The sequence below is a fragment of the Paralichthys olivaceus genome, chromosome 19, assembly GCF_024713975.1.
Source record: "Paralichthys olivaceus isolate ysfri-2021 chromosome 19, ASM2471397v2, whole genome shotgun sequence".
Lineage (NCBI taxonomy): Eukaryota > Metazoa > Chordata > Actinopteri > Pleuronectiformes > Paralichthyidae > Paralichthys > Paralichthys olivaceus.
Window position 1 is genome coordinate 4223106 of NC_091111.1, and position 25122 is coordinate 4248227.

Genomic DNA, 25122 nt, shown 5'->3' on the forward strand with positions numbered 1-25122 from the left:
TGTCAGTCTTGGTGATCAGTGACAACTCAGTGTTTCTTGTTGAGAGAGAAACACATGGAGACTGTTTATAATTGCAAAATGACGCTGCTCCTTCTCCAACAGCCACTGCACATGATATCATGTCCCACAGCACTGGGGTTCGTCGGCCTGTAAGACGAGAGCGAGGCCGAGGTCAGCGGCTTTCCTCTAGTTTGAGCTGTGTCTGAAAACAGGAAGCTACTGGGCAGAGGAAAGCTTCCGTCCTGTTGGCCCCAGCAGCCGCCATCCTCCCAGCCTTTATGAGCCAGCTGTTGAGAACATTACAGCCGCTCTTAAGGCCTCTGCTGCTTATACACTGCTGACAGTCCATTAATATCTGTCCAGCTTGGTTCTCTTTTTTTTTTTTTTTGCAGCATCTGAAATGTTTTACCACTAGTGGTAAAAGTGTGACCCCCAAAGGCAGCAGGTATTATTGGTGAAACCTGAGGGCCTCAAAAAGTTTCTGCATGGGTGTTATTTAGAAAAATCATTGGGTCGGGTTGATTTCATAGTGATATTGCTTCACATACACAGTGATACAGTTGTGGCTCATGTTTATAAAGGTTAATTATGTGTTACTCAAGAATCCACTTGACAGTCAATTCATTTTTTTCTACAATTCCCCCTGAGGGGAAGAAGAATGTCTTCTCTAAGAAATCGACTCAATAGTTGATGAGACATTTCGCTAAAAACCACAAATCCCAATCTTGTGTTGCTACAGGAACAATCAGGGACAATCAGGGAATCATCAAAGTAAATGAGGAAAATACATGTCTCTACAGAATTTCATATTGAAACAAGATATTTTAGTTTGGGTCAATGGATATTGGTCCAGCTCTAAAGCCATGCTGCTAGTTCACAGCAATAACAGCAAATACACTGAGGTTATAAAAAAAAGTGGGGGGAAATCAAAAACTAATGAGGAGCACTGTTTATTTTTAGAATGGAAATTAATGAGCAGAGGTGAGAAAAGAATAAATGGATTTAAAAAAAGACAAACTAATCTCCTCCACCGATTTACAAAGAAAGAAGAAAAACTCTGGCCCGTGAATCTGGCCCCGTGCAGCAGCTCCACCAAAATCTAATTTGAAAAGTGGAAGCAAATGTTTACCTTGTAAACAAGCTCTCCAGCTCGGCGGCCTCTTCACAGTTATTTCAGGCCTGCGGAATATACTTAGAACAGACACACATGCTTCTGAGATTCTCCCTTGAAGGGAAATGTAATAAACCCTGCCCCACGGCCATAGTTAATATTTGACCTCTGTTTAAGTAAATATAATTACAGGGATGCTCACGCAAGCCTGAGGACGGATCGTCTGAGGGAAGCGGGCTCATCTTCACTGCGGCGACCCGGCCGAGGGACAACAAGCCGGAGCTGTACGAGCCAAAATAAAATCTTTCCTTCCACACAGAAGCATCAAGCGAGCCCAGTGTGGGTGGCTTTCTTATGTAATGACTTTATACGACTTGTTTGTTTGTGGCAGTTTGTTTTTTGGATTACGGGCTGTGACGGGCATTAGTGGGATGTAGCAGCAGAAGCACCATGGTACTTTTCCTCCCTTCTCCGGCACCATCGGCCTGGACTGAGCCTTTGGTGCAACATCTCCCCATTTTTCAACTGCAGCTCTGAGCCAGACTTGTGGTTGAAAGCAGCAGATCGTGTTAAAACTAATGCCTTCTGATGGGTTAATTATGTTTCCACAGAAATCCCCCTCAGTGTGAGGAGTGTTTGTGCAGGATGAAACTCCACATTAGAGAATTCAAAGCAGGCCTTGATATAGTCAGAAGATTAGTGTGAGGTTCAAGAGACAAACAGAGAAATGTGGGATCAATGGAGCAACTGGCTACTTGACTTTGATCTGAAGCCTGAAGAAGATGAAGAAAACAGAGATGACTAACTCAAACTTGATGTGTGTGTGTGTGTGTGTGTGTGTGTGTTTGTGTGTGTGTATATTTGTTCCACCATCCACGACAAAAACAGCCTGAACCCAGTGAGGAGCTCACCAGAAACTTACAGTGGGAGCAGGTCGGCCTTCGCATTCCACAGCGGAGGACGGACAGGGGACAGAAAGACGATCAGGGAGGACGGCTGCTTCTTTTCCCAGGTGACCTCTGAGGAAACAGGTGTTTTCTGCACTTGTTAGAAGGGGTTTGGTAACAGAAAAGAAAAGGGGAAAGTGACGGGGTCAGGAGAAGGAACAGAGGAATGAAAAAGGAGCGATGTTATGTCTACATCTGTCAGTCGACTACACAGACAGCTCAATCAGGGACACTCGCAGCTTTGTGTGGAAAGACAGAAAATGAACATTTGCAACCATTGAGTGGCTGCTGAGCAAATGACTTCCTCCAGTTGCACTTGGGGGAGAGCGTATATTACGAAAAAAAAATCATACAGTCATTTATTTACTGTCGCTAACATTCAAGTTAATGACAGATAACCAGTTAAATGTACTTGTCTGTTGTTGGTGCTGGTTCAGCAATGGTATTCTTAACTTCATACTGACTATCCTACTTTATTATACAAAAAAGTTTGTTTTGTAAACAGTTTGTTCAAACTCTTGCACACATCTGTGATAAGGAGAAATATTCGCCTTACATTATCAGTATAATAATAGGAATAATAATAATAATGAATATAATTGGTAATAATAGTAATGTTTTCATTATTCGAACACTTTTCAGGCACAATTTAATTTCACTCTTTTCATTTACCATCATAAAATGACAATCAGGCAACAACTCATCACTCCTGTTCTTGAATCTCAACACTGGCTGTCAGGAAGCCACTGGACTGATTTTAAAGTTTTACTGCTCAGTTTTAAATCTCTGAATAAAGCTGCTTCCAAATACATAGCAGACATGTTAGTCCAATATACCCCTGCGGGACCCCTGCGGGATCGCTGGTTCTGTTTTATTCCTTGTTTCCTTCTGCAGATTTATCTTTTTACCTCTTTCAATCTTTTGACTGCTTCCCTTTTGTAAACTTTTATTTTGCTTGAAACTTTCTTTTAAGCCGTGCTTCTAGATTTGACTGGTTTTCTTTGTTTTATTTTGTCTCTGTGGTGTTCCTAATGTCCCTGTAGAGCACCTTGAATCTACCTCTGTATATGAAAGGTGCTTTATGAATAAGACTGCCTCATCTTACCTAAATCCTTCTCTATAACTAGAGAGGTTAGCCAAACCTAAAAGATTACATTGTGAGACAGGGCTTTTTTTAAATTCTTAAAATGATATGCTGAGAGCTTAATAAAAAAAATGAATGTAATCATATTTTGGGAACTGAATGTGTGAAATTTGGTGCAGGTGATGGGCCTTTGTGGACATATGAGCTTGACTGACATTCTAGCTGATTGTCTTCCAGATGATTGCTATTCCTGTGGCATTCCACGGTATTTATTCATTCATGGAGTAATACAGTATTAGTATTTTTGATAAAACAGAGAAGTATATTAATATGTCGATGACTAGTATCTCATTTGGAAATGAAAAAGGTTTATTTTAATGTGAAAACAGGCACTCAGCAGGATTTGTTCTAATGTTACACAACTCATTTAAAAAACTGAACCATTGCTGACCACCTTACTTTACTTTACACTTTGAATGAGCCTTAAAACACAGAAGCTTTCTCTGTAACAATCTATTAAACTTTTCCAAAAATACATTTAACCATTTTTTTTTTTTTAGGGAAATTCCCAAACCCATTTACAAACGTCAACAGTTCCTGAGTAGGAGCCCTGATGATGTTCTCTGACTCACAGGCTTGAGAAGATGAGATCTGTATCACAACCAGTAATAAAATATGATCCATTAGTCTTGTGTAAATGAAGCCGACATGAGCCCAGAGAGCAGGCAGACCCGTTTAAATCCAGTCACTGACCTCAGGCCAGATGTAACAGATATCACTGGAGGCGCCAGCAGTTATGAGACAATGAAACGGGTGTACACTGTTATGATTAAGGATACTCCTGCTTTGAAATGAGCCTCATCTTATTTTACGGCCTGGGTCTGTGTGTTTTGTGTCCGTGTGTGTGTCGACAATACAGAAAGAGCAGACAACAGCAGGCGGCAGGACAATCGTGATAAAAAAAGACATTTTAATCATAAAGTACATCTTTTATCTGAGGCATGTGGAGACTTGAACACAACACAGATAATTTAACACTAGCTCCCACAAAATACAAAAAGTGTCCGGCAATGACTTTTTTTATCAACTTGTAAAATGTGGCACATTTTTTGTTGAAGTTGGTGCGATCGGATCTGACAACGTATATATCTATAATTACACAATATCACAACATTTACTGTACGATTTCCTGTCGGTGCAAATGGCTGCTGTACACTGAACACTTAAATGGAGTTGTCTTTGTGAAGACAAAATGAACATTATTTCCCGCCGTGATATAGCTTTATATCGATGCTGTGTGTTTCAATGTAAGATCAAGCACAACATCTGTCATGTGAAGAACAGGTGAGTACAAAAAGAAGAATGTAAACAGACGTATGTTTCGTGGGTCCGTGCTGTTTGATAAAACACATTGAGGCACTTGATCAGCAAACACATCCCGAACACTGTTTCATTGCACAGACACACTGAGTGAGTTGTTTCTTTTTCTGGACATAAACCATTTGTTCTGGATCGAGTTGGATCAAAATATCCGCTTGTCATCAACATAAGCTCTCAGATGAGGGATTCGTGTTTATTGCGATAGGAGGCACGCTGGTTTCACTTTTTGGCACGTTAAACTCTGAAGCTGAATTGCACTTCACTTTCAACGTCCTGTTAAAACAGTAGAGCTTCTTTGGAGAGGCAGAGGACGCCCGCTCACTCTTGGAGCTCCGCTTGCACTTTTTGACACCTTGCTCCCGTGTGACGGGAATATTTTCAAGCTTCTCCTGGTTGCCAGGGATTTGACAACAAGCATCCGATTGCGTTGTTGTGTCTGCGGTCGTGGTGGATACGTGGTTATCACCACAACAATGCACTCTGTCCTTCGTCTTCTGTCTTTCATGACAGGCTGTGTGCGATGAGTCCAGTGAGGGGGAGGGGCACTGAGTGTGAGGTTGCGTTGGGGCTTTGTCGCTGGTATTTTGGCTACTGTCAAGACTTGACTGACTAATCTCAGGTCTCTGATATTCGTCGTGTCCGGCAGAGTCTGAGCCAGAGGGTGGGCATGCGGACCTCTGTTCTCTGGCTGAACCAGCCTGCAGGTTGGCAGCGTGGATGCAGTACTTCCTGAGATGGCAGCTGTGCACAGGTCCTTGTCTGGGGGCCACTCTTCCCTGGGAACAGTGGTGGAAGTGGGTGGGGTGACAGTGTATATAGTGCATGCGGCACTCGATGTGTGTATACACTGGGTCCACATTTGCAGGTAAGATAGAAGTGTTTTGCTTGCATGGTGTGTTTCCTGAGTGAGGAAAGAGCTGAGGGGTGGGAGGACAGGAAGTAGAGTCCTGGGGAGGCTGAGCGCAGGATGGAGGAGTCAACTGCTGCGATGGGTGAGGAGTAGTGGGGTCCCCACAGGTGCAGGGAGAGTTTTGAGGATACTGGCACCTGGAAGGTGTGCTCAGTGTGGCTACAAACCCGTTCTCGGGCCCAGCTCTCCCAGACTCAGTTTTGCATTTATAATGAATGTGTGAATAAGGGGTTGTGTGGTGGTGTGGCGGGACTCCATTATAAAGCTGAGTACAGACCTCATGCTCCTCTTGAGGTTTGTCTTCAGTTTTCTGACTGGACGCCAGTGGCTCCAACTCATAATGCTCCACCTGCCCATCTCTGCTGTCCAGCTGGTACTTGGCCTGGCCAGAGCCTTTCCCTTGAGCTGTGGGGTTTGTGGATAATGACTCAGAGAAGGCCTGACACTGCATCTTTTTGGGCAGGGGTATCTGCCCACAGGTGCCCTGGGGTCCCAGGCAGCGGCACATGCACTGAAAGGAGAAGGTAGCAAAGGCCCAGCTGATGCACATGATCAGCATCATGAACGTGCCGAGCTGGGTGTAGGCTAACACGGTTGAGGGCATCATCATGGCCCCAGCCACAAAGGTGGTCAGTGCAGCCATGGCAATTGCAGAGCCCATGCGGCTGAGGGAGAAAATCACCTTACCCTCACGGTCGGGCTCTGGAGCGAGGCGGTAGGCCACGCCGTAGTGAACCGCAAAGTCCACCGACAGCCCCACTGCCACTGAAATGGTCACAGACTCCAAGACGTTCAGCTCCCAGCCCAGAAGCACCAGGGAGCCCACTGTGACAAATATGGTGCCAGCAATCGACAGGATGGCATATAGACTGATGATGACATTCCAGGTGGTCAGGAGCATGACACTGAAAGCCACAGCCACTGACAGCGCCATGGCAACCAGGGTGCCGTCTGAGAGGCTGTCCTGCAGGTCATAAAACTCCAGGTTGCTAATAAACCAGCCGTGACTCAGGCCTGCAGGGGCGAAGCGTAGCTCCTCTGTGATCCAGGCATCCACCTAAACCACAAAGCATTCAAGTCTGAAAACTCATCATGTATTTACTGAACAAGTCAAACCAAAAATGAACTAAGTCAGAGAGTGTGTGTGCAGATGATTGAACATGAAATATAGACTTCTATGGGCCCTACCTCGAGGTAGAACTGGTACATCTTCTCATAGGCCAGTGTGAAGAGATAGGTACTCTTGAACTCCAACACTATGGCTCTGATGGTGTCATTGATATCAAATCGAGGCCCAGGGGTCTTGCTGTCCAGATGGTAGTTAGTGCTCCGGTCCAGCTCCATGATGGCTCTCTTGATGCACAACTCAAAGACGTCAGACCTGTAGGGGAAGGTGGACTGACTGCAGCAGGGGTAGACAGAGCCCTCAGTGCAGTCCTGGTTCTCCATCCACTGTAAAGAAAAGTTTATTATTTCCACTGACACACATTTTAAAAATATCAGAAAATTTGCTTTACACTGGGGTAGAGTCTGTGAAAATGCCCCTCAATGTCCACTCATATTAACACCATATACTGACTACTTCCACAATTTTCAAATTCGTCTCCGGATCATTTTTAGATAAAAATAGTAATAATATTATATGATTAGATATTTATATTTCACCATATCGGACTGACACAGACATTGTCAGGTGCTGATCTCCATCATGGTAACATTTATTGAATCACTTCCTCCTAAATAATTTGTCTACTAAGTAAAAGCACAACATTAATTTCATTGCTGTACTGCTGCATATCAAGCTGAATTACAGGGCTTTTATTTTGAAAAGTTGACAGCTTGGTCCTGAAGTTTTTGTCAACTGCTAAACAGACCTCTGAAATAGCCAATAGGCAATGTATGAAAAATTTGAGCAGTTCAGTAAATCATCCAAACGTATATATATATACCACACAAGTGAATAGTAAAAAAAAGAAAATTCAGTTTAATTATAAAGAAAACATTGACTGTAAAATCATTATTCCAGATAAACCAGGTAGGGTGAACAGAAAGTTTTCTAACTTCACTATGCTCCATAAACTGTTTATAAAAAGCTTTGCACACAACGTCCAGCACACAAACAATAAAAAGTGACATTATATTGTTGAACTGTTTGAGGAGGACTAACTGATGGAAAGGAATAATTCTGAAATAGCTCCAGAACTTTAAGACAGGACAAGAGAACAGCCAGGTTTAGAACTGGCACTGCACTAACTACTTTAATACTCATGGATATTTAGTGCACATGCAGCACTGACCTGTTTGAATGTCTCAATGAAGCAGCTGGTAAAGTCCTGCTCCTCTGACTGAAAGACAAAACTCTGGTTCCTCAGCCTCTGGCAGAAGCTGAGGATCCACAGCTGAGACGCTGGACTGGAAATGTTGAAGCTGTTATCCAGCATCAGCTTTCCCTTGTTTTTGGGGTTCAGGGGGTCTCCATTATCCACAGGGGTCACCCCCCAGATGATGGTTATTGGCATGTGAAGGTCCTCGCCATGGTGAACCCTCTCGAACATGAAGAGCTTCTTGTACTCTGCGTCGTAGCGCTCAAACGGATGCGAAGATCGGAACACCTGAAACTCTGCCAGCTCCAGAGAGGGAAGCTTCATCTTTGGGTTGACGCAGACTACGTAGGCCCCGCCCACTGTGATGCCGAGGAACCAGAAGAGCCAGAGGTAACGCAGCTTGATGACAATGCAGGGCAGCACCTTCTCGAAAAAGATCCTGGATGCCTCAGAGACAGTGAACAGGCATTTGTTGGCCTTCTGGCAGATTCCTGCCCAGAATGTGCGGGTGCAGTAACCTCTTTGCTGGTGCGGAGGCTTGGAGCAGGAGAACATGTTGGGCAGGTAGCGCTCATGTAGCACCACCACAGCTGGGAGCCATGTCACCATGAGGATGTAGTTGACCAAAATGGCAGTCCCAGCGTAGACACCAAAACAGCGAATGGCCGTGATGTTGCTGACATAGTTGGCATAAAATGCTGCAGCAGTGGTGAAGCTGGTGACGAACATAGAGAGGGCAGCATGTTGCAGGGTCACACTGACCGTCTCTGCCAGCTCAGCATGGGGTTTGTCAAACTTGGTGTAGTTCCACACATCACAAAGCACAAAGGCGTCGTCTGCACCGATGCCTACCAGGATGATGAGAGCCGTGAGGTTCATGAAGGGGAAGAACTCAAAGTTGAAGACCATTCGGTAAAGAAAGTAAGACACGATCAGCGAGCTGATGATGGCAATTATTGTCATTAGTGTAATGAAAACTGAGCGTGTGTACACACACATGACGAGCAGGACGATCACTATGGCTATTGCAGGGTAGACTGTGTCTGTGAGGAGGTAGTCCTGAAAGAGGTCGTGTTTGATGCCAAACTCGATCCCTGTGACCGTGGTGACGCCATCTGACGAGTTCCAGTTCTCAAAATTGTCTAGGTAAATGTTCATCATGGACTCTCCCTTCTCTGTGGGGGAGAACAGCATGCTGTACTTGAGCACGGGCGGAGGATACTCTAAGCTCTTGGGACTGAGGAAGTCCTTGTCCACCAGGAAGTGAAGGATTTGGTAGACGGCATTGTACTTGGTGCACTTCCGGGGAACACTGGCGCACTTCAGCTGGTCTTTTCGCCGCAGGGCCATGTCCCAGCAGTCGGGGGCCAAGGTGCCATTGTGGTAGTACTTGGCGCACGAGCGGAGGATCTTGAGCGTGTGCGATACGTCGCGCTCAGTGATCTTCTGGCAGGACGACCTGTTGGTGAGGACGGCAATGTAGTTACCAAGCGTCCAGCTGGGGCAACAGGAGGCGTCATTGGTGCGCTGACAAAGACTCCAATAGTCCCGGTGAGAACGTACCTGAGATCGAGACAAACAATAAAAAATTTAAAAAAAATAGTGGATTAAAAGAAAAATTGAAATGAATGATGTTTTTTTCTGCATCACTCAGGTTTGTGCTGTTTCATGTACTTACCCTTGTGTTGTCCAGGTTGCACATTGATTTGATAGCCTGAATACTCCACAGGTTCTTCCCCTCAGCTGATGCGAACACCAATCGAGAGTAACTGTCACCTGCATTAGAAAAAAAAGTTTTATTACTTCAAGGACAAAGACATTTTTTGGTGACTTCCCTTATTTCCAAAGTACATGTCCAATAAGAGGGAAACTGTCTTATTGGCTGGGGAACAGCCACTAGAATGTGATGGGCCCCTGATGTGCCTCTGTCCTGTCAGTAGTCTTTAAAAATATTTATGAACTCACTTACTAACAATACCAATAATAAATATAACTTGTTAAATTTGCTTTCTAAGCTTTTTGAAACACAATGCTCTGTAACCTGGTTTGGACTATGCTGCTGTATTTAAGAAACATACCTGGCACATCACAGAAAAACTCTTTACTGAAGTCCCACTCTGCTTGTCGTTTTTCTCTGTCAAAGTGGTCCTCTGGCCACCTGGGCTCCTGGTGACTGCAAGACAGCAAAGTGTGGCAATGCAAACATTACTTAGATGTATATTTTGATATAAACATTGAAGAAGTTGTTGGAAAAATAATCTTCAGTTTACCATCTAATTAAAATACCAGTAAGAGTTTGGGACCTTGAGTCCTTCCAAAGCAAAATTTAGGTTAACAATAAATGTTTTGTTCTTTGAGCTTTACTGTTCTTTGTTACATTGTTGGAGTATATTTCAGATAAATGATCATAAACTATACAATGTTAAAAAGGCTTGAGGTGAAAATCCAAAAATCAGATGAGGAAAACGTCTGCACACCAGTTCAGACCTGAGGAGGGGCCTGTGCCCGAAACGTTACCTCCCTGGGAGGTTAAAAAAATAAGTTCATGGAAGCCTTCACTGGTGTGCAGTCATTCTCGTCCTCTGATACTCGTTAATTCTCTCCAGCATCCAGTGTTCATCAAGTTTGGATGTGTGTGCTTGTATATATTTAGAGATGAAAATACCCCCTACAACAGGGTAAAAAAGACCTAAGCATCCGATTATTCCCAACCCAAGCCCGTTTGGTCATTTATGAACTCATGCAAACAGTGGACAGAGATGCTGATATGTCCAAGGCTGCAAAACTCAGCATGAGACAAAATGAAGGAAGGGGATTTGAAGCTCGGTGATGAAATAAGCAGCAGTAATTGCTTTTATCTCCAAAATCAGATAAATGATTCTCAACAGTTCTGGGATCCTCCTCTCATTATTATAATAATCATAATGGTGGCTCTGATTGAGCAAGGAGGCCTAGATTGTGTGTGTGTGTGTGTGTAAGATATCTGATCTTGCAAGAATAATACTGCAGCCAAATAGTGCTTTGTTTTGTGTGTGTGCGTATTTCAACTGAGGATTATGGCTCTGCCTCTGTGTTTGTGTGTGTGTGTGTGTGCATGCACATTTTTTTGGGCACATCCTGAGCTACAAACAGGAAAGGCAGAGCAATCAGGTGACTGTCAGAGAGAGAGACTGAGTGGTTGACAGATAAAGGGGATGAGGCAGGGGGAAGCTTGCTGACAGCAGTAGAGGCCTCTGGTACACCGTACACATATAAGTACACAATTACATCTGCAGACAGACATGTGGAGCGAGGCCGAGAGGAAGACAAAGACGGCAGGAGACAAGAGACGAGAAGACCCAGGCTGCTGCTGAAAGGATCAATTTTTTAATCAGCAGAGTGGAGCCGCATTTTTAGAATTTCTAATCTTAGCCATGTGGATAGAAAATCTGATTCAGAACAATGTGACCTCACGTCAATGTCATTCATACTGCAACGCCATAATAGTGTAGGTGATGAATTGATTCAGTCTCAGCTCAGATACACAAAATAAATAAATATATATATATATATATATTCTGGTTTAAATAAAGATTGTGTTCATGTGTATTTATTTATTAAAATATCAGTTCTGAGTTATTATTTGAAACTGAGCATGAACAGTCATACAGAGAAAGACAAAGAGACGGCCAGAAAGATGACAGAGGGAGAGACAGACAGAGAGACGACAAAGGGACAGACAGACAGAGAGACGACAAAGGGACAGACAGAAAGACAATAGAGGGAGAGACAGACAGAAACAACAGAAGGACAGACAGAGGGATGACAAAGGGACAGACAGAAAAACAATAGAGGGAGAGATAGACAGAAACAAAAGAAGGACAGACAGAGACAGACAGAGAGATGACAGAGTGAAGGACAGAGGGAAGGGTCCCTTGATTAGTGAACAGACTCCCCCTGACAGGACATAGGACGACCCTGCAGATGGACAGATCTCTACATCGCGCCCCTTTTCTTTCAGGAGGGGATTCAGACTTTTCAGTGTGTCTGTCAACAGCATCCTTCAACTCCTCTGGCCCCCTCCTCCCCTCTCATCCTTCTCACACTCTCCTCCCCCGCAAACCCTGTCTCCCACCCTGGTCCACAAGTCCTCTGTAGAAGAACTGACATTCTAAGTTGGTAGTAAGAGACTAGTCTTAAGTAGCTTGATTTTTTTTTTTTATCTCACTTTTGGAACAAAACCCTTCAATTGATAAACAGAACATTATTTTGAATTTCCTGAATTCAACAACAACAGTTGCTCTTCTCTAGTTGTGTGGGTAATGTGATAGATGTGTATGAAGTTACTTTTTGGCCTGCTCGTCAGCATATTTGAAGGGGTAGTTGGCCAGTGTGGCTTTGTAGCCTGTGTTCTTCACCATGTTGTTCCAAGTGACCAGTCGCTGGCCAATGGCTGTTCCCCGTGGCTCAAAACCCTTTGGAAAGACAGAGAAGGACACAAGGTGTTTAAAAGAGAATTAATTCATTACACTGCAATATCTTACATTGAATACTGTGATTTCACGTTTGCATGTACTACCCAGGGAGGTAATAATACATGGCTCCTGCAACAGCAGCACTTTCTTCTGTACTGACTTGTCAATATTACATCTTTGGGATGAGGCTAGTTAAATGGAAGCTCTGTGTTGCAGGATGCTCGATTACACAGAAAGGAGAGCACTGTAGGACTTTACTCACCAGCAGTGGGTCAGAGAAATCAGGGAGGTCAGGAACCAGGACGCCCACTAGGGCGCACACCACAATGAGCACTGTGCACACCCCCAGCACCACCACCGGCCAATCGGCTATCAGCTCAGCATAGCTGGTACAAAGAGGAGACTTGGAGTTAGTCAACACACTGATGACAAGGCAGTAAGAAGAAAAGAAGATGTAAAATATGACATATAGCTTATTCCATCTATTTTTTGCCTTTTGTTTAACTATATTGTTAGAATTAAAGGAAGTCTCAGGTCTCAACATATTTGTGATTTTGTAACCCAAAACCCTGGAGAAGCTTTAATCTATCAAACATGTCTCCTTGATTAAAGTGGAGGCAGCACCATTTACTTTTGCATAATGAAGGGATGAGGAGATCTAGGCCCCTGGTTAACAAAGGCCAGGTACAAAGAGACTCCCATCGATAACTCTCATGACTCACTACTAAGGAATGATAGCTCCACAGGAGCAGTGATGGATGGATGTCAGGAATAAAGGGAGGAGGAGGAGGAGAGTTCTTTGCAATCCAGAACATCAACAAAGGAGAACCATTTTTGGCAGGTCTTACCTTTTGGGGAATCGAAAGGGCCTTGCAGGGCTAAAAAACAAAAAGAGGGAGATAAATCAGGTTTATGTTTTTGAGTCAAAGCAATAGCCAATCCAAAACAGACTTTCTGAGATTTCTCAGCAAGATCTTCTCTTCATGATCTGCTGTCTGCAGCAAACAACTTTTTGTCCTCGATCACTGAAGACATTAAAAACTGATGCGGCTGTCAAAACCTTTTCAGTAAACTCACCATAATACTCTTTGCTCATTTTCAAAATTATTTTAAGATGTGACAGAAAATTTGACTCCTGTTTCTAATATACATTTGCCAGCGGCAGACAACTCAAGACATACGCAAGACATAAACATTTACACTGATTGATTGGGTCCAGAAATTCCTGCCTGGCTGAAAATGATCCTAAAGGATTTCTGACTGAATTCACAGATTGGACTATCTTAGTGAGGACACTCATTGGCATAATGCATTCCCTAGCCCCTTACCTTAACCATCCAAACTAAATGCCTAACCTAAATATAATTCGAACCCTAAAACCGTAGTAAAACCAAGAATTCACCTTCAAAAATGTCCTCACTTTCCAAAAATGCCCAATGCTTAAAATGGTATAAGTACAGGAACGTACTCTCTCATGCACATATGCGCACACGCACACACACACAAAGCCTTCAGCTGCTTAACATCTATCTGGACTTCTCGTTAGCTCCTCCTGGGAGCGATGCAGTAGCGTCCGGTATGCTGTGAGCAGCCGACAGGCCGGGTGGAGGTGAAGAGGAGGGGAGGAGAGGAAGTAGGAGAATCAGATATGGCCATGTGATCACAGCAGGGCTGCGGGAGATAAATGATACAGGCTAAAGGGGGAGACACTGGTGTATGTGAGGAGGAGGAAGGTCAAAAATTCAGGAGATACTGAGATATCCTTAAATCTGCTCGACTCACTACTAAAAGTAAAAGTTTTTCAAAGGGCAAACATTTACAATACAGAAGATTTCGGGAAATGAACAGATGGCAAACACCATATATTTAATTTTATAATCAGAGTGGCTATTTTTCATATCTAGTGACTGAATTTATCACAAGAGGCAAAAACGATTCTAAGTTGGATATCCTATGCACCGATGCTCATTGTGGGCATTTCCAGTGGCAGAGGTTTGAGGGATATCAATAATGACCAGACTCCACCACAGACACAGAGCAGAGGTGGCAGAGTAGATGGACTACTCCTTGAAATAATATTTTAGACAAACCAAATTTATATAAGATAAATGTTCAGCTTTAATGGACTTAATCAAATGCTAAAATGACATCACAGTCTGAATTTACATCCCTACTATAAAGAAAGTGGCCTTAATTTATCCCTTCAAATGGCACCAAGGACCAGGAAGTGAGCTCCGAGGTCGCTTTCTGCCACAGCCAATCGGGACAATCGGGCACTCAAGATGTTTGCAACTGTGATTTAAGCAGTGTGGCCCGAGAGGCAAAAAAGGTTGTTGTCGTATTTTAGCCTGTTTTGCCGTTAGAGTAAAATCTTCGGAATGCTGTAATTAGTGGTAATGGGAAAGCGCAAATTAACTCAAGCTATTGGCAAGGAATTTCACTCCATGGGGAAGGAGGGAGTAAATCCCTTTTAAATTTCACTGGACACATTAACATGACAGCCAGATGTCAAGTGGCACCACTTTAGAGCACGGTCTTAAAATACAAGTGCACACACACACAGACAAACAACCCACCCGCAAACACACACACACAGGGGACATCTGGATACATATGGGAAAAACACAAGTTATTTAATTATGCTTTTTTGGGATTCTAGCTTTGGGAGACTAGAATGCTAGTCTCCATGCTACAACACAATAAATTATTCATGAGTTTTTCTGTTAGGCAGACTTTAAAAGTGACCTTTAACCTGGTTTAAACCAACAATGCTAAATCAAAACCAGATTTTCTCCGCCCCTCTTTGAACTAGTAACCAGGGGAAAACTCTGTAAGGCTGTAATGTCATTCTTTTCACTGCACTCTCTCTCGGCTTTCCATGTATGGCCTTGAACCTCAGGACAGTGATGTGGCCCGAAATGGAGGAGCCGAGTTATTGGAAATAGTTGGAATGGATTCATAACAGTGCTCTCAGGCATATCTATTTGTCTACTAAAGGTCTGTTTTGAATTTTGGTCTGCGCTGCTCCCATTTGCATCCACTTCAGCCAACTGGAAAGATGCGTAGCATACCTGAGCCCACCATTAGGGCCCAGACTCTTAAAACGACAGATGAGATTGATAAAGAATTCGTCCAGTTAACAGTAATATTTTATCGTGTTCCTCGCAAAACTCAGGTGTTCTTTTTGTAGCAATTATGGGGATTAATTCAAGATTTATCCAGCTGAGATCAATCTGTGTTCCTCAAGATTTTTATTTTAGCCTGCATCTGTCGGCTGTCTACAAAAAGCAGAATTGAAAGGATTCGCCATTACAGCGCATCCACAATTGAAAAATAACTGAAGGAGGTAAAGAAAAGGCCAGGTGGTAGTGTGGCTGAAGAAGAGAGACATGGTGTTGACTGATGATCACAGAGGCTCTAAATTCTGCAACATGACAACCCATTGCGTCAGGTTTCCTCCCCGACTCTGATCACTTCTACTCATGACGGCTCAAAAGCAAACTTAAAATGCTGGCACACTCCTTCCCTCTCTCTCTATACAAGTCTCTCTACCTCTCTCTCTCTTTCTTCCCCCGCCTCCGTCCCTCTCTCTTATTTTCTTTACCCTCTCCTCCGGGCCCTGACTAACCTTTCAGTGTTATTCTATTTACCAGAGGGAGAGTGTTTCTGGATCACTGGGCTAATTAATAAGGTAAACACAGACCACCAGCCGCTCACTCAGCGCTGGGCTGACAGAGGAGAGAAACAGAGAAGCACTTGGGACTGAGTGTGATTGAGAGTAAACCATGTGTACGTTTCTTCTGCTTACAGGCCCTACAAGCTGCGCAGTGCTGGGTGAAAGCTGGCGACCGTGAGAGAGATGTGGTGACATCTTTGGGGGTGACACAGTACATTAAAGAGCCAGAGAATGGCTTCGACATTGGTATTTTCTAACACAGGCAAAAGTGTTTATAGCTGTTTTGAGTAGCCAGACTTGAAAAACCTAACAATAGAGAGGGGGCATACTTGATGAATCTAACACAGGGGGGCTCCTCTCACAGTTTCACACTGTACTTGTTTGTATAGGAACAAAATGACAATATGAAGTTAGAGTTGGTGGTCTCAGTTCGGATCAAACTTAACTGTGGTTACCTCCCTAAATTACAATGTGAAACCATGTTAAACAATGTAACAGGTGTGAATACTCCCTGAGACCCTGTCTCAATATAACAAGCGCTTTAATGAAGCATGTTTAAGTCTTTAGCTGTACAAGACAACCCGATTCAAAAATCTGAGGGCTACACACTCAGGACCAGATTCTCTAAAGAAGAAGTTTGTGAAATTCTTACAGAAAAAAGAAAAAAACCTGTAGCTGTAGGTGTTTGGCCCGATCACAATTTTTTTTGTATTGCCACATTATTTTCAAAACAGCATCTGCTTGAATCTTTTCTGTTTATTCACTCTTTAGTGTTTTGGTTAACCTGATTTTCATTGTTCAATCTGAACTGACACAAACCTTGTGACCAGAACTTTAATAGACTTAGCTCATGGAACTAATGGCAGGTTTATTGGGTGTGACATGTAAAAAATGAAGTATAGGATATAAGGATATGTGTGCAAACAGATGTGTGTGAGAGAAGATTATTAATGAGGGATACGGGGGTGGGATTATTATACACACACAGTGTAGTAGCAGTGTGTGATATTTTTAGTGAACATAAGATATTGATGTAGATATCTTCTGTGATGCAAATAAACGCGACCATACTTGTCTTTTTTGTGTGTGTGTATGCGTGTGCGTGCATGTGTGTTACTGAACATGAGCGTCTCTATCTGTTCCGGGGGGGTGCGGGTGAGGGATCAGAGACGAGGCGGGGGTTAACTGTCAACAGATGGGTGGGTAAATATTTCATGAACAAGGCCTTCAGGTCTGAGCAGGAGCAATTAGTGTCAAGCGTCAGGCTGCTGGGCCTGCCTCGCCCTGATCAGTGCCTCGCTGGAACGCTGCACACAATTAGAGGCTCGACCTAGCCGTGAAATAGGCCCGGGCTACCAGCGCTTCCGACCAAATGTCATCATGAGACTAGTTAGGGCAGAAAAACACTGCACTGTCCCTGATAAGTAGGCCTGTGTGCTTGTGTGCTTACACAAAGTCTCTTGTGGCAAAAGCAGAGTACTGAGAGGGATATTAACAATCCCCCAAAGTGAGCCAGTGTGTGCGGCAGGACCACATTAATAACACTGTAAATATTAAATAGACCCACAGGGATAAAGGATAAAACCCCAGCAGAGCTAATGGTGTGTGAAACAAGCAGCTCAATAGATAAACCCAATGTAAGAATGAGAGCTGTTAAAGTTTGAATGTCAGGTGTAATAGTGACGTGTTTTATCGGTGGAGCTCATTGTTACCATGCAAATGTTTACCACAAGCATGAAAATTATGTTGAGTGTACGATCGGCAGTGATCGAATCATTCAGCATGACGCTGTATACCTACATACAAGTTACATCTATAATATACTAATAAGGTTAAATTCAAGAAGCACACAGGAAGTCCTTGTAAAGGAATCATTCACAATGGTTCCAGGGATGTGTAGTTCCTTCTCTCACAGCGTTGCACATTTCATGTTTTTGTCTTTCTCCAAATCAAAAGATGTTTGGTCATGATTCATGTCATACCTGGTCGGCCTAGTTCCAGGCTTAAAACTCTTTTTAAAAAAATGTTCTGAAACATAAATAGAGAAAATTCCTGGGAAATGTATTCTTGTAACCAGAGCTGGTCTGCTAAAGTAGCTACAATACAAAATGTATTGGCCTTTTAAGTGGCATGAGTCCAATGAGGTGTAAAATGAATTTAGATTAAATTAACAGAGCATATAAATATATATATATATATATATATATACACAAATAAAGCCTTGCTACACCTCCCCAAAACCTTAAACATGTGACAGATTAAGATAAAGGAAAGAAATCTTACATCAAATGTCTCAAAACCTAAGGCCACAGTTGCATCACGAATCAGGGAGCAGTGTTGATAATAAGTTACAGGAGGAGCTGACACATTAGCTTCAGCAGTGACACAGTGTGATTCACAGGGCATCGTATTTCTAACAGGCCTCCAATAAACACTGGATCAGGCCAGTGCTGTTTAAACACAGAGTTTAAATGGAGGTCAGCTGGGGACACTCTCATTGGAGGGAAATGCAACCAGAGATAACTGTGTACATGCGACATCACGTATGAACATGAGTACATTTTCATACACCAGCCGTGTCAAGATGCTGCATGTGACTGTGAGGAGAAACCACAAGCTTCTCATATATATATTTCCATAATCAAACACATGCCTCCTGTGGTACAAATGTGTCATGTGCCATATGTGAAGATGTGATGAAAACACAAAGATTTTATGTCCAGCTGCCAAAGAGGATGTATGGTCTGAAAATCCAAATGTTTGAGTCATTTCTCAGGCATGAATGCCGTTTGATGCTCCCAGCTCATTTTTTACAATCAGTTAGTTAATCTATAAAATGTGAGAAAACAGAAAAACATCCATTATCTATACGACTAATCGTTTTAGCGAGAGGCGGGATTCACTCTGGACAGATCGCAAGCATAACACAGGACCAACATACAGAGACAAACAACCCCTTTACATTTACATTCACACTTACAGTCAACTTTGAGTCTCCAATTACCCTAACCCCAATCTGTATTTCATTACAATGTGGGAGGAAACTGGAATACCGCAAGAAAAACCATGTACACACAGGGAGAGCATGCAAACTCCACACTAAGACCCCGGTCAAACAGGGTTCAAACCAACCAATTCGAGGTGACAGTGGGTATCACTCATCACTGTACCAACAAGCCGCAATTAAGCATAATACTTTATTGAAGCCCAAGGTGATGGAATAGTGTGTTTCAACCTCCAAAAAGTTTTTTACTTTACATTATGAGCAAAAATTAGGATATCTGTAGCTGAAACTTAGGAATTTCTGTTGCTGATTAATTAAGTTTCTAACAATCTAATCTAATAATCTATTCTACTCCTATTTTATTCTGCAGCAGTGAGAAGTGGTTGTCTACATGTCTGCATATGTGGGAGGGAGGTTTTTTCGATGGCTGCATAGGTGGTGAGCATGGCCTTTTCTGGTTGCACCTGCCATTCCCCTGAATTCTTGGAAGTGAAATACGGGTGCGCACAAATTCCAGGCATACAGGAAGGACTTGAGCACTGTAGCGAATAGTTACAAGCTGTCAGTCAGCATGACGTCTTTATTAGGGCTGTTCCAAGTCTCATCTTTACGAGAGTTCACAGATCCAGCGTTGTGCACAGGCAAGGATTGAGGAGGGGGTACCTCCATTTGGATCCTGTGCTATCAAAATCCATAATTACAGCAGGAAAGAGGAAAAAGTCAGTCTGTAAAAGGAGAAAAGTGCCAGAGGGAATCTTTGTTCCAGATGAATGAAGTTGCCTGCGCAGAAAATCTGAATCCTTCTTAACCTGCCAACCTCACACTGCATGGTTCAGTGCAACTGTAAGAATGTCAGCCAGAAATGGTTATGTGTGGTCAGCGAGAGCGGCAGGCTTTCATAGAAGACCTCCAGAGGTGGAACCAATGCTTTACACCTGTCGCTGCACCAACGACCCTTTAACTTCTACCCACGGGCTAAAAAGAAGTGCAACAAGACCTGCAGAGCACTGACCACAGAGCAGGAGATCTGATTGAACGTGGTCACAGTGAAAGGAACAAAAACCAAAGAATGACATGACCGATAGTACAGAAAGAGAATGTCTTGCACTAATAAAAAGTCAATTTATTTGAGGCAGTATGTTCCCCTGTTAAAGCCAAGACACTATATTAAAACAAGATGAGTCATTTTACTTAATTAAACAATGTTTACGATGTATAAAAGACAAAGACGCGTCTAGACAAAGGCACCATGTCTCATACAAGAGATAATTTAAACCAATTTAGACAGTGACCTGTGTAAATAACAATTCTTGGGCTGCATACAACATAAGCATGTTTTTGAGCCCATTTCTGAGATGAATGGGTTTGTTGCGTGTTGTGCAGTGCACAGGGGACCGGGAGGGGCAATCAGGTGTGCCTGACCAGCCGTGGGATGGTTAGATGAATTTCTGACATGAAAAAGTTTGGTCTGTCCTCCTCAGGCTCTAGTAGTGTTACAGCATAGTCAAGAGACAATCCCTCAAAGTCAGGGCCTTTTGGGACATAGTAACATGACGGGTCGGACTGTAGAATTTGAGCACTTACATTTTGAGCTTTGGATTTTCATCGCAGAGAACTTACTTGGTCAGCATTGAATTTTAAGTCACAATGAAAAAAAAGACAAAAAGGAATGAACCCTGTTGCACTTTTAATGCACTGTTCTGAAGGAAAAACAGGATATGAGTCTTCCCCACACAACCAATGCACTATCACAACTTCAAAGCTAAAAATCATCACTTGAACGTCACTGTCACAGTCACAGTCACTGTCTTAATTAAAATAAAGACCATAGAAGCCAAAATAACAAACACATTACAGTCATCATACATCGATTGTGTTGCCACAAAGTCCCTTCTATCACTAATTCCTCCTTCCTGCGTTGACATATGATCTCATGTTCACTCAGTGACAGCCTGTAGCTTCACTCTGTCACTTCTTTTGATGTCATTCATTAACAAAGTAGGGAAAGAAAAGGCAGATTTTTCTGCAGCACTTTTCTTCCTCCGTTATTACCTCATGGCACACCATCAATCTTCTTTCCTCTGTGCTTTTACTTGTCGTTGCTTTGTCTGACTATGGGCCATCTGAGGGCGTTATAGCTGCAGGGGTCAACGCTTCTTCTCTTTCCTTTTCTCTGGCACTCCCTCTTCGATCATTTGCTAACCTTTTGTATAGCAGGATTTTTATGTTGTTTGCTTTTCTGCTTTTGGAGCTTTGACATCTCAGACTTGTCTGATGATAAAAAGATGCCTGGTGCAGCTGTGACCGTCGCTCCAGCCTCATTTATCAATAGGAACTTAAAGATCAACTGTATCTCATGAAGACAAAATGTAACAAAGATGATATGAGACACTATTTTGACCAAGATTATTTCAGGAGACCTGGCGACAGCTTAGGCCCAGAGGCCAGAAGACTTAATGATGATGGTTGAGTCAAAACCTGTCTCCCTACTCCCTCAGAGAGACTGTGTGTGTGTGTGTGTGTGTGTGTGTGTGTGTGTGTGTGTGTGTGTGTGTGTGTGTGTGTGTGTGTAAGGAAGGTGTGTGTGTGTTGGGAATGGAGGTGTCTGGAAAATTCCAAGTAAAAGTTAACAGTGTCTAAAAAAAATACTATACTATTAATATAATGGTCAGAAATAAATCTATCATAAATGATATGTAGTATATACTGTATATTCCATAAGGAAGGAACAAAATTGCCCATTTAATTCTGTTAACAAATGCAATGACAACTATTAACCTCTACCAATGGGGTTTTGTTTTTGTCTGCTTTTGTTTGATTGCTAGGATGACTTCCAAATGATTCTGAAAAGTGTTTTGTGGACTCAAACACTTCACCCACCCCTTCATTTGCATAGTGGTGAGTAGATAATGAGTGACTTTACATTTTTTGAACTATCCCTTTAAGAAAAAATTACATAATTGCAAGTATTTCACATTAAGGTCCAACAGACCAGCATCTAGCATCATGTGGAGTTTTTTGGGGTTTGTCATAGTGGGCAAAATTACAGAAAATCATACGACTGTTATTCAACTTTGTATTAAGTGTTGGTCTGTGACAACAAATGTGAAAAGTCCCTTGTGAGCTTGCCATCAAAGTGAGGCAGTGGAGTCACCAGACACGAGTGGAGCATCATTAGCCTTTAAAACTCTGTCTGACTGACTGTGGTATGGTCTATGGACTGCAACCAAACTAGTTTGAATGAATTACGTTCCAGTTCCCATTTATTCAGCCAGCTCCAATCTGCTGCATGTGCTACAGTAGAGTAAAGTCCAAGTGACACAATGTAGATTTGGAACACGTATTCACCAAATTTTAAGAGCCACACTATTATTAAGTTAATTTAAGCTGAACTTGGACTGAACCTAATGTTCCCTTTAAAGCAATATTTCATTCTGAACCACTGTGAATGTTCTGCTGATCTATAATCACCCCCTTCATTTTGTTTTATCCCTTAAACACACCCAAAGATTTGTGCACAAGCAATGAATGTACCTAAAATACAATGCTGGTCTCCTTTGAAAAGTAGGTAAAGTTTACAACCAAAGAGTTAGTGTAAGATATTGAACTAAAGCTACAGTTTGTTTGCCTCACCCATTTTTCTTGGCATAAAAAGGGAACATAAAGCCTCAAGTTGTACCTTTTGTGTGGAAAACAGTTTGGAGCCGCAGCCACAAGTCTGAACAAATTCTATGCCAACAGCTGTTACAGTGATACGGGGACGTTAAAACACTTTGCACAAATGGAATCAGAAGACTTGCAGCTTTCAAAACAATGTATTGTTTGCCAATGTTCATGCATTGAACTCTCCAGACATTCTCCGGAGAGGCTTGTGAGGAAACAAATGTCGGAGTGAGAGGCTCTAGACTTTTACCGGACTTTCTCACAGGAATCCTGTACAGACCTATAGTAGTACTACCAAGGCCAAAGTGTCCCACATGAAAATAAACATTAGTTTATGAATTAGTTGTTCGGAGTCAGAATGTTTTATCCACAAACTTTAATCTGTGAGCACAATTGCTAAGTATGCCTACAATTTATTCTGTTTCACATTAGCACTATCTATAATGTATATGTAACACAAATCTGAAAGAATAAATAGTAGTGGGTATTAAATTAAAAAAGCAGGTTTACACCATCCAAGATGCTCTGAAACATCTTTGGATTCCCACTGCAGCATTTTGAGAAGCAGTAATTCCCTGACTATGCTGCTATTACACTCACTAATTGATTTACATGTGGCACTGCGGGTTCAGTTATTTTGGTAAGTGGTGACGATGTTTTCAGTTGGTTGATTTGGAAGAAGAGTAAAGGCTTGTTCGCACCAGGCCACTTTTTTTTTCCAAGTGGCCACTGCTCTTTTTATCTGTGAGCCTTCTGACGCGCCGGCGACAAACAGCTCCTGTTTAGGACAAACGCACCGAACCTCGCCTCTCTTAAAGGGAAAGCACAACACTTCAGGAGTTAAGAAAAACACTTGATTTTGTATTTGATTATTGGACTTTGGTTCTGAAACTGAACAACTCAACAGTAAAATAACCATTGCTGACCAGTTAGAGAGGTTTCAGACAATCACTTATACTATTTGACACAGTATTTTAACCTGAAATGTATTTGTTTTATTGTAAGGCAACAAAAACAAATACCTTATACTATGGATAATATCCATTAATTACAATTTAGTACAGCTCAGCACAAACAGTCAGTTAAACATTGAGCTACTCTTCACTGTATAGACCATACAAAGAGAACTAAGTTTCACAAAGTCTACTACATGTTGACACAGTCTGGACATATGTAGTAGTTTATCCCCTTCACAGTGTGATAATAATCTTAACCAGGCAGCAGCAACAAGTCATCTTTATCCAGCTGAGGCCTGGCGAGCTGCTTGGCCAGCTTATGAGAAGTTATGACAACGCTGTGCTCAATTCCAGCTTTGATCATGCTTTATGGGAGAGCATGGGACTTTGATCTGGGATGGCTATCTTTATGGGCTTTGCCTTATACTCATGAACTGTAGCCTACGACTGAGCATGGTGTAGGAGAGCTACACACTGAGATGTAAATGACTGAAAGAAAGAACGAAAGAAAAGCAGGAAAAAAGGAAAAGAGTATTTAGACCCAGTCATGTTTTATACATTATCTTATGTTGTAGATTTTTAATTATTTATCTTCGTTATCATTTAGCCCCATAGTTAGTATTTCATAAATTCTTATTTTTTATTATTTGTTTTCGAAATATATAAACTTTGCAGCATTATAAAACATATTAGTGTGGATGCTTTAGAGTGACCATCGGGTTTCTAATGGTTACTCAGTTTAAGCAGACAGCTAATGAAAAAGAGACCCACCAATCACTATTCACCAATTTTCCTAGATACATCTCAAGGATTTTTAGGCAAACAGGATGCAACTGATCACTACTTGAAGGTGGGATGGAATACTTTGGTAAATTATAATTGTATCAATTTAATTTTTATCAAATTTGCAAACAATTTCTTTTCACTTAGTCATTATTTGTTATTGGGTGTAGACTGGTGGGTAGAAATGGCAAATTATTTAATTCAAATATAAAATCATCCCTGTGCTGTGTATTTTTGTTTTGTACTGACTGTTTGTATGCAACACACATTTATCCTGCCCTAACCTTGTAGCTGCCTGTGTTCTGCTGCAGTACAGAAGGGATTAGACACAGGATGTCAGTAAATCTCTCCTATCTATCACACAGCATTCACACAAACCCCAGGGGCCACACAATATATACTGTGCATACACACTCTTTCCAAACACAATCTCATCTTCTCAGGCGAGTTTAAGAAAGTGTAATTTGACACATATGCTGGTTATTTTCTGCATATAAAGAGGCAACAAACAACAGAGTAAAAGGTTTTAACACACCCAGATTGCTTGTGTCTCTCCTTGCAGATTCACTGTGAAGGTGAAGGGGCCCTCTGGGTCACATATTATCACTATTTTACAACCAGCAGAGGTGTCTCTTTGAGATACTTTTCCTGTTCTTCCACATGTTTTCTTTTTTAAATGTCCCTTTTGCTTGTAATTTATTTTGTTCGGTGATCTCCCTGCAGTGACAGGCAAATAATGACGAGTACAGCAGCTTATGTTACTTCTACACTCATTATTATTTGCTCTGAAGCAGAAACTGAGCTAAATGCTTGAAATATTCATGTAAAAG

At 42.2% G+C, this 25122-nt stretch overlaps 1 protein-coding gene across 4 annotated transcripts in view; it reads right to left on the reverse strand.

Annotated features, from left to right (window-relative positions):
• Positions 1-4092: 4092 nt before the first annotated feature.
• The window catches only part of disp1 (dispatched homolog 1 (Drosophila)), an 89037-nt gene continuing 68007 nt past the window's right edge, over positions 4093-25122 (reverse strand). For all 4 annotated transcript variants that reach the window (XM_069515528.1, XM_069515527.1, XM_020091884.2 and 1 more), the window contains 8 exons: positions 13059-13088; positions 12473-12596; positions 12083-12210; positions 9835-9929; positions 9435-9532; positions 7730-9319; positions 6621-6884; positions 4093-6489 (listed from right to left, as the gene is read on the reverse strand). In XM_069515528.1, coding sequence (XP_069371629.1) covers positions 4684-6489; positions 6621-6884; positions 7730-9319; positions 9435-9532; positions 9835-9929; positions 12083-12210; positions 12473-12596; positions 13059-13088 — 4135 coding nt within the window. In that variant the 3' untranslated portion in view covers positions 4093-4683. The remainder of the gene's footprint in view (positions 6490-6620; positions 6885-7729; positions 9320-9434; positions 9533-9834; positions 9930-12082; positions 12211-12472; positions 12597-13058; positions 13089-25122) is intronic.